The sequence below is a fragment of the Phyllostomus hastatus genome, unplaced genomic scaffold (assembly GCF_019186645.2).
Source record: "Phyllostomus hastatus isolate PE091 unplaced genomic scaffold, TTU_PhHast_1.1 phas_contig_29, whole genome shotgun sequence".
NCBI lineage: Eukaryota > Metazoa > Chordata > Mammalia > Chiroptera > Phyllostomidae > Phyllostomus > Phyllostomus hastatus.
In genome coordinates this window covers 47468855-47478829 of record NW_025333835.1, presented here as the reverse complement: position 1 = coordinate 47478829, position 9975 = coordinate 47468855, and the positions used below count along the sequence as shown (strand labels likewise).

The 9975-nt window shown below is 64.4% G+C and overlaps 1 protein-coding gene across 1 annotated transcript; it reads right to left on the bottom strand.

Annotated features, from left to right (window-relative positions):
- Window positions 1-248: 248 nt before the first annotated feature.
- On the bottom strand, window positions 249-9498 carry IL17RA (interleukin 17 receptor A; the record flags this gene model as incomplete). The annotated part of the gene is made up of 12 exons (XM_045839051.1): window positions 249-1891; window positions 2401-2436; window positions 3566-3667; window positions 3930-3941; window positions 4863-4947; window positions 5154-5237; window positions 6103-6269; window positions 6358-6405; window positions 6624-6750; window positions 7527-7639; window positions 8440-8586; window positions 9468-9498. Coding segments are annotated over 12 exons (2463 nt in total), but the record flags the coding sequence as incomplete, so codon positions are not given.
- Window positions 9499-9975: the final 477 nt, after the last annotated feature.

Here is a 9975-nt window from a genome sequence, read left to right as displayed (position 1 = left end):
GCCTTCACAGCTTGCACACCACCTGTGTTTGCAGACCTGCTCCTGAGCGGCCAGGGCCAAGGACAGGTGCAGTTCATCTCTGTATCTTGGACACCTGGCACATAGCAGGCACAAAATCCACAGTGAACAAATGTGTGAACGATGGAGACTCCAGTCCACTGCCGCCAGCTCCTGGGAATGGGCTGCAGACTTCTGGGGGGATGGAGGATGACCAGACGGCCCCAGAAAGAAAAATGACGAAGGCTGTCTAGGCATCAAAATCAGGATGTCTGCATTTGAAAGGTGCCATTTCACACGGGAACGTATATACATATATACACACAGAAACACGCGCACACCCAGGCACTCACACTCCCTCTCGCGCTCTGGGTCTGCAGGCCCTATGTGACTGGGCCCTCGGGCTCCATGCTGTCCCAGCCCGAGTCCTTCCGGAGCTCCTGGAAGAGGAGCCGCCTCTGGAGACTCCGCAGGCTCTCCAGCGCCTCCAGGGACAGTTGCTTGGCCGACTGTCCCAGGTCCTGCCCGGCTTCCTCTTCCTCCACTTCCACCAGCCCATCGGGGGGCTGGGGGGAGCTTCTGGAGATGTAGCCCTGGTCAGACTGCACCGACTCCCGCTGCCCCTCCCCATAGGGCGTGTGTAGCTCTTGGAGGGCTGGCGCCGGCCGCCCCCAGACCTCAGGGGCCTGGTCGCTCAGGCTCTGCTGGAAGAGCGAGAGCATCAAGCCTTCGAGCTTCTCCCTTACGGCCCCGGGGAGGTCGTCCGACAGCGCCCTCGGGGTGCTGCAGAGAGGAGCGTCCTCCAGGTCCACCGGGAGGAAGAGGACACTGTTCCGCTGGGGGCCAGAACCCTCCAGCAGTGGGCAGGCCTCACCCCCCTCCACAACGGCCACCTGAGTGGCTACGCTGCTCCTGAGCACAGCAGGCGAGACAGGCTCCAGAGCCTGAGCGGGAGGGGCCGCTTCCAGGGCCAGCACCGTGGTCTGCAGGCTCTGCGCCACCAGCTGCCCCTGGGGCTGATGCCGGGGGTGCAGCCGGGCCACCTGCCCGCCCTCCTCGGTCAGGAGCAGCTCCACCGCCAGGCCGTCCTCCGCAGTGGGCTCCCGCACCAGCGGCATCTGCTTCTTGATCCCGTGTCCCGGCGGCAGCAGCGGCTCTTCAAACACCTCTTCGTCCAGGGACTGGAGGTCCTGGTCGGCTGCCGAGCAGAGGTTCTGGCGCTCGAACCAGTCGGGGCACTGTGCCTGCCACTCGCGGAACCGGTCCACGGCCTGCCGGAGCTGCCGGCCGCTGGGGCTCTGCAGGTAGTTGTCCCCCGTGAGCTCCCCTACGCGGTGCATCCGGCCCGGCTCGAACATCTCCAGGTCCTGGATCCGGAAGTACACCTCCTCGAACTTGTCCATGAGCGGGTACCTGGGCATGATGTGGAAGAGGTCGGGGACGTCGTCCTTGCTGCTGATGCCACTGAAGTAGCAGATGACGTAGGTGCCGAAGCAGGCCGGCTTCTCGAAGTCCGGCAGGATCATGTTCATGGCCGCGGTGAAGAGGTCCCCGGCGAGCCTCTGGTGGTCACAGCGGAGCTGGACGGCAGGCTCCTCCCAGCCGAGGATGGCCTGCCACTTGGCCCGGGTGCCTCGGGAGCACAGGATGATGATCTTGGAGTTGCTGTCCACCATCTCCTGCTTCTGGCGGCCCACCCAGGTCATGACCCCCATCTCCGCGATGACCTGCTCCTCCAGCAGGTCAAGGGCCACTTCAGTGCTGCAGACGGTGAGCAGGAACTGGGCGAACTTCAGGACCACGTCCACGTAGAGGGGGTGGTCGGCCGAGTAGACGATCCAGACCTTCCGGGGCTTCAGGGGAGGTGGCGTCAGGCCGGCAGTGGGCACGGCATCTGGGGGAAAAGCAAGCCCAGCCCCGGGTTCAGGTGTATTCCGGCAGACGCTCCCACCACGGCCCGTGGGTGGACCAGACCAGGCTGTGCTGGCCAGCTCCGGGCCCTGGGGTGGGCCAGGCGTTGCTGTGTGACCCGTCCTGGCTGCATGGAAAGAATCACAGCCTGGGGCCTCCTCGGCCCCTCACACTTCTATCTGGCCTTCAGCCTGCACTTTACTAAAAAGGAGAGAAGGGTGCAGAGGCCCGCCCAGGGGACAGAAACGTTACAGGGGCAATCTCTTTTCACAGCGAATGGCAGGCGCCTGGCCTGCCCTTCCCCCGTCTGAGGGACTTAAACAACATCCCCCACCCTCACCATCCAAGGGGGTGCAGAAGGCCGGCCCCCGAAAGGCAAGGCTTCTGAAGAGACACAGGAGTCAGACCCACCCAGGTATGTCAGGAGACCCCTCCAGTCCGCCTTCCCAAACTGCCCCCCACCCCGGCGTGCCCACACCGGGAAACACTGACCTGGGTCCCTGGCACCCGGTTTCTCACGACGAGACCCTGAAAGGAACGACACTGCACTGGCTCTTTCAGAAGAGAAACAGGGACCCCGGCCGCGCCTGACGGGGGAGCTGCACCCCCATCTGCCCCCAGGGCCCCGCAGAAGGGAAAGCAGCCAGAGCTGGGGGATCAGACAGTCAGCGGTGACCCCTGGTTGGCTGAGACGAGCCCTGAGACCTGGGGACGTTATTAATGCCTCAGAAGCTCAGTTTGTGCCTCTGTGAAATGGGTTGGGGGTGTTCAGTGAGCTGGTGTGTGTGACGTGCCCAGCCCGTCGGACACACAAAGGCGGCAGGGGTCACAGGTGTTCTGGGCGAGGACCCAGCCAGCCCCCCCCAGTGGAGGTGGAGGGCCCCGCTGCACAACCTGGCCACTTGCACGGAGACCCTGCAGGCGTGGGAGGGAACACCCTTCCTGAGCGAGAGGTGTCCCGAGAGGGAGCAGGAACCTGGGGTCTCTAGAAGGAGTTCCCACCCCACCCCATACGTCTTCTCCTGGGAGTTTGGGGGTGAGGAGGGGAGAGCAGCATATCTGAGCAGCGGCTCCCCTCAGAGCCACAAAGCAGACGGCACCACCAGGTGCAGGGGAAGCCTCCGTTTCAACCCCTCCCTCTCCCCTGTCCCCTCTCCCCGCCCCCGGGCCTTCCCAGGGCCAGTGGGGCTCCTGTCCTTCCCCTCGCCCACTGTGGGCGGGCACTTTGGGGCGGGTCCCTAGCGCGACTGCAGAGAGGTGATGGAAGCATCCCTGACGCCTACCAGGTGCCCTGTGGTTCACGGAGACCTGAACTCCCTCAACCAGCCCACCGTCCTCTGGAGAAAGACCCTCCCCGCAGGGCTCCTGGGCTGGGGTCGCGGTCCACCCCCCCCCACCCCGGCAGTAAACACGGACCAAGACCGAACCCTGAGAGCCCTGCCGGGTGCAGGCGGCCTCCCGCATCAACAGAAGAGGTGCCCAGGGCGCTAGCGGGCAGGGCGGGGCCGGGCGCCCGACCACAGACCCACGCCCTCTCCTGCCTGGAACCTGGAACCTGGAACCCGGCCGGAGAGAGCGGCAGCGCGGAGGGGGACCGACACCTGTTTATTTCTTTGTCCTAAGAAAACCCTGTCTGGGCCCTTACCCAGCCCCTTACCCGACAGCCTCCAGGTCATGCAGAGGGTCAGCAGGATGGCGGAGCCCACCAGCGAGATGGCGACGCCCGTGATGAACACGTACACCCACAGGGGCACGTAGTCTGCGGGAGCGGAGCAGCGCGAGGTGTGGCTGGGAGGCCTGTGGTGCCAGCCCCGAGGCCCCCCGCCCCGAGGCCCCCCGCCCTGAGGCCCGGCCTGCACCATGACATGCCGGTGGCCTCACCCAGCCCCGGGCAGGCCTGTTGGTTCAACCTTGGGCGCCTGGCTCCACACAAGACTCAGTCGGGGGCTTCTCATGTGGCCCCTAAGGAAGGCCCCCTTGGGCCCCCCATGGCACACGCTGGGAAGGAGTTTTGGCCTTACCTGCAACCGGGCCTGCAATGAGAGCAAAAGGAAATGGTATTCACTTATGTGCAGGGTCCCCAGACTGTCACCGACCCCCACTGAGGGCCTGTGGATGGCTGCGGCCTGACAGGGAGCCCTGGGGGTACGGGGCATGCTCAATGGAACCAGCCACGTGGACCACCTGGGTCTTGGTCCGCTGAGTGGCTCCCACCACCCAGCTGGGAGGCTGGGCTGCGCCTGCTGCTTCCGGCTCAGGGTGGGCGGAGCCACGGTTAGGCTGCAGGGGCCTGTGGACCCGCTCTGCTGCCGCCCCAGGGCATGACCTTGGGAGGGTCACAACATCTCTGAGCCTCAGTTTCTTCATCCGTGAACCCAGGGGAGGGAGTCTCACCATCCTGGTACAATGGTTCCCAACTTGTAAGGATTAAAAGCAAAAATGTGGCCCTGGCTGGTGTGGCTCAGTGGACTGAGTGCCACTGGCCTGAGAACCAAAGGGTCGCCGGTTCGACTCCCAGTCAGGGCACAGGCCTGGGTTGTGGGCCAGGTCCCCAGTAGGGGGCGTGCGAGAGGCAACCACACATTGATGCTTCTCTCCCTCTCTTTCTCCCTCCCTTCCCCTCTAAGTGAATAAAGGAAATCTTTAAAATAAACCCCTTAAGAACGATGACGTGCTACAGCACCCTGTCCTGTGTGGGGGGCGTGACAACCCCATCCCCAGCCACGGAGGCTGAGGTCAGACAGGCGGCCCCTTTGCCCGAGGCTACGTGGCCGAGACGGCATTCTGGAGTCCCACTGGGTGGGGTGTCTCTCTGAAGCCCTGCATCACAGGCCTGAATGACCCCAGCTGGACTCTGTCCCTGCCCCCCGGGCCAGGTCGGGGTCCAACACAAGCTGCTGACCGTCACCCATTCCCAGCCCCAGCGAGTCCCGGGACGGCCCTGCGCCTCCTACCTGGAGGGTCCACGGTCGGGGGGCAGCTGACGTTCGCGATCCGTCTGTCGCAGTCGTTCAGGCAGCTGCTGAAGAAGGGCTGGATCTGAGAGCAAGGGGACAGGGGACGCTGGGAGGCTGGGGCTCCCCCAGCAGCCGAGCGCTGGACCTCGGCTGTGGGGTGGGCACCCACGCCCAGGGGAGGCGTGGGGTCCTCAGGACGAGCGCCCGCCAGGGGCTGTCCTCCTCCCGTCCCCGGTCCCCACGGGAGGAGTGCCCCCTGTGCACGACCCCCCCGCACCAGCCACCCACCTTCAGCTGGTGGCGGCAGCACCAGTCGGCGTTGGGCAGCAGGAACGTGAGGTTGGCCCGCTGGTGGAGGGCCTCCGCCGTGGGCTGTGGAGGAAGCAGAGGGGAGGCTCGAGGTGGGGGTGTCGGGGCGCCCCGGGATGGCCAGGACCCACACCTTCCGGATTCTGGGCCCACAAAACTACATTTCCCCGGTGCCTGGGCCCGCTGGGAACTCGGGACACAGCCAGTGCCCGGCACCTCCCTGTCGGCTGAGGGTGCGGGGGCTCGTGGGGACAGACCTGTGCCCACCCCCTGCGGCGTGGCCCTGATTCTGGTGTTCATCGTGCCCCGGCTTCACCTGCCTGCCTCACCCTCAGTTACCCTTCCTCCGCATTTCAACACTTCTCACGTCCTCCAATCCTTTTTGGAATAAACTGAGTCAGCAAAGCCCAACGAGAAGAGAACAGAGGGGAGGAAGTGTGCCAGGGAAGGGTGAACAGGCCCTAGTTGGGTGGCTCCGTGGGTTGGAGTGTTGTCCCGTTAACTGAAGGGTTACGAGTTCGATTCCCAGCCAGGGCACAGGCCTGGGTTGCGAGTTTGATCCCCAGTCGGGGCGTGTACGGGAGGCAACCGATCCATGCGTCCCTGTCACACTGACGTTCCCCTCTGTCTCCCCCCCCCACCCCGACATCAGTGGGGCTGTCCTCGGGTGAGGGTTTAAAAGCAAACAAACAAAGACAGGGCTGCCGAGCAGGGCAGAGACCAGCTGCACTCTGTCGCTAGAGACAGCAAGGGCCAACGGAAACCTCAACCACAGAACAACTTCGTGTCAACCACGCCCTACATGCAGGAAAAAGGGCTCAGCGCCCGCCAGGTGCCACGCTCCCGGCGCACACAGCTCTGTGGGGACCAGTGAGGGGCCGAGAGGCGGCTCTGAGCCATGTCGGGGTGTGGGCGGGGGCAGCGTTACCGCAGGTATGTCCACCGTGCGCTGGAAACACGTCTCATTGTCGTCTCGCCGGAAGCTCTCCAGCAGGACCTGGTAGCGGGCGGACTCGTTCCACGGGGCGAAGCTGACCTGCAGCTGCTGGGGGGCTTCCAGGAGGCGCAGGGCGATGTCGGGCTCCCACAGGCTGCCTGCCCCGGGCACAGACACGGGCGGGCGTGAGGCGGGGCCCGCGTGCCCCTGAGGAGGCTCCCCTGGCAGGGCCCTGGCCGCGCTCACCTGCGCTCACGCACGGCCTGGTTTCCTTCATGGCGCGGTTGTCGCAGTCTGCAGGCCCAGAAGGAGGGAGAGCGTCAGGCCCCTGTCTCATCGAGCTCGCTCTCCTTCCCAGCTGCGGACCCCTGAGGTCGCCACCTCTTCCTTCCGGGGAGCCCGTTAGAGGACGGCTCCTTCCAGGCAAGCTCCAGGACCAGACCGCGGCTGTCGGCCGGAGGTCCCCGGAGCCCAGGGCCAGCCCCGTGTGGTGAAGGGCAGGGCGCACTCACTCGGCACGAGGAGGGTCCTGGACTGGTGGTTCGGGTCCCCGTCCGGGATGGGCTTGGGCAGGTGGTGGACGGTCACCTCGTACTCCCGGCCGGGCTCCACCACGAAGTGGCTGAAGGCGAAGCGCCACTGAGGACAAGGGTGGAATGGCGTGTCGGGCAGGTCGCCCGCCGCGCCTCCCGTGCAGCTGCGCCCAAAGCACCCACCCCCCACCCCCAAAGTTCAGTGAAGCAGGAGGCATAACCATCACAAGATCCAAAACCAGAGACTCCTGTATCTGGGCTCCATCTCCCCTGGTCCTTCCTGCCTACGTCAAAGCACCTGGATCCCACCCAGGAGACTCAGGGGCGAGCCCTCGGCCCCCACCGGCCCCTCGAAGTGCGGAACAGAGGCGTCAGGGGGCCGGGCCAGGACTGGGGGCCACGGGAGAGCTGGCTCCCGGGAGGCAGCTAAAAACTGTGTTCAGTAACACCCCCACCTCCAGTGGGAGAGCCAGGGATCTCTTCAGAGCACCTGGTCCTCACCATGCACCCGGCACTCGAGTCTGGGGTCCCCGATTAAACACGGGCAGGCGTCTGTGTTTGCGGGAGATCTAAATGAGCATTTTCAAACCGGCATCAGAATTGCTTGGAGCCAAAGTTGTGCAGAGCTCACAAGCCGGTGGCCTGCCCGCTCTGGTCCTTCGGTCCGGACACATCAGGTCCCTTCGTTGCGGGGCGGGGGGGGGGGCGGGGCCCAGCTCCAATCACTCTCGGTTACAGATAAAGGGGGCTGGGGGTGCACCGGGGAAGTCCGCTGCCCCCTCCACTTCCTGCAGTGACTCACCAAGGAAGGCAGGAAAGGAACGCAGGGCTTGCGCTCAACTGGGAAGTTCCCCAAAACGTGCCCAGAAGCTCAACTCTTACCGGCTTGCGATGATGCTGCAGCTTGGAGAGAAACTCAAACTTGACACACAGCCGCTCGTTGGTGGTCAGCTGCAGGACAGAGAGCTCCACCCCCTCCAAGGAGAGGATGCTGGCTGCAGTGGGGGTGGGAGTGGGGGGTAAGGAGGGGAGACAGTTGCAGGCGAACTAGACCAGTCACTGGGTGTGTCACTTCCCTCTGGGGTAAGAACATCTGTGTCTTACCCAACCCTCCACTTCCTGCTCCTCCCAGCTCCTGGGCCTACGCAGGCTGCCGCCTGCCCTGCAGAGGTTACTTCCCGGCAAGGCAGGGACCAGCAGCACCCACACTGGGCTGGGAGCAAGGGCTTTGCAAGTCTGGGGCTGGGGCGTTGGCCACAGGGCCTGGGGGCCGAACGTGGTGGCCACCGTCCTGGAAGACGCTGTCACAACAGCAGCAAGAGCAGCAGCAGCAGCAGCTGGGGCCACAGAAAGAAAAGCCCCCCCCCCAGCCCACCCGGGCTGCAACCGCCTACCCCCAAGAGGTTTGGGGGTGTCGCTTCAGGGGACAGCAGCCCCTAGATTAAAGGGCAAAGCAGACTGGCAAACGTGGGACTATTTCCCCATAAACACTTAGTGCTGCAGTAAATATTCACCGCGCGGCCTTTTCCCCAGGGACGCAAAGACGCCCGGCTGAGGGGAGGCCTGTCACAGACAGTGGCGGGACGGGAACACCTGGTCGAGTCTGGTCTCTGAAACAGCGAGAAAGTGTTCGCTGCGTGACATGCAGGGTATGTTCAGCTCTCAATCGGGGCCCTTGTGTCTGAGCACAGGACGGGGAGCCTGACTCTGAGTCTGAGGGGGGCAGCCGGCTGGTCCAGCTGTGGGTGCCCCTGGAGGGGCAGGGACCCCCGGTCCCGTGGACAGGCCCGCTCACCATCCGTCTGCAGTGCCCACTGGATGTGAACCACGGGGACTCGGTCTCCATCCTGGGTGCGGGCCACCCGCACCTCAACCTGGACGTCCTTTGGGGACGAGGGGGTCAAGTGTCGAGGTTGGATCCAGCTGTCATCCAGGCAGGTACCTGGTGGCCAGGAAACGCAGATGTCAGAGGTGGCCGCGGCCTGCAAGATTCTGGATAAACTGCAAGGAACGGAAGCATGCACGCGAGACGCCCAGCTGCACGTCCCGTCTGGAGGGCGGGACCTTAACCAGTTGGGGTCCACAACCCTCGACCCTCGGAGGCGATCTCAGTAGCCGCCCCCCTTTCCTCCTGCTAGTCCAGAGTCGCTGCAAAGCTCTGGAGCCTACAGGGGACCCCAAGGGAGAGCACAGAGCACAGGCGGGGTGGAGAGATGGAGCAGTGCTTGGAGATGGGGCTGAGGGAGCACGGGGCACAGATCAGAGTTGCTTTAGTTTTATACGCCAGGGTCCCTCATTAGCACAGACACTTGCAATGTGTGCCTCCTTCCTGAATTAGAACACAGAACAGCCCTGGCTGGTGTGTCTCAGTGGACTGAGTGCCACTGGCCTGAGAACCAAAGGGTCACCGGTTCGATTTCCGGTCAGGGCGCATGCCTGGGTTGAGGGCCAGGTCCCCAGTAGGGGGCGCTTGAGAGACAACCACACAGGGATGTTTCTCTCCCTCTCTTTCTTCCTCTCTTCCCCTGTCTAAAAATAAATAAAATCTTAAAAAACAACAACACAGAACAAAATCCACGGCACAGATGTGACTTCCTCTACAGGGGGGCGACCGGCACGCGGAGCAGCACCCAGGGTTCAGCCCTGAGCGCAGAGGCCGGAGCGATGCGCGTCCTCCCAGGAAGCGGAAGTGCGCATGCGTGCGTGCGCACACTTCTCCAGGGCGCCTCCTGCTGGAGGTGCGGCCCTCGCCCATCAGAGGTCAGCACAAGGTCCCGCTTTATGATCAAAGAAGCAGCAACAAGGGCAAAAAAGGCCACTTACTGTTCTTGACTCGGCAGTTCAGCCCCTGTGGGGAGAGAGGGGGTAATTACCGACGGGACGGACTTCCCCTCGCAGGCCGGGGCCCACCTCGCTCTGCCTCCTTCTCGAGGATGGACGCTCCCGGCCCTGCCCCCCACTCTGGGGGTCCGTCCGGGGAGGGGACCAGCTGACCCTGGCACTTTTCTCATCCGGCCCCACAGAGGAGAAACAGGAGGAGACGTGGGGACAGGGGCGGGAAGCGACACAGGTGTTTTCTGAGTAACCTTCTGAGCTGAGAACCTTCCACGTTTAGGAGATGCTGCCAGGGTCCCGGGGGGGGGGGCGGGCAGGGGGCTGGGGGGGCGGTGACAGACCTTGGAGGCTCCCAGGCTGCAGTCTGCGGGCAGTGCTGGGACGGAGGGGAGCGGAACCCCGGGCCCGCCCCGGAAACTGCACAAAGCCCCTCCCAGCCCCCGGGGCGGGGAGCCGGACCCCGCGCTGCACGAGGCACAGAGTGTGTTGTCTCCGT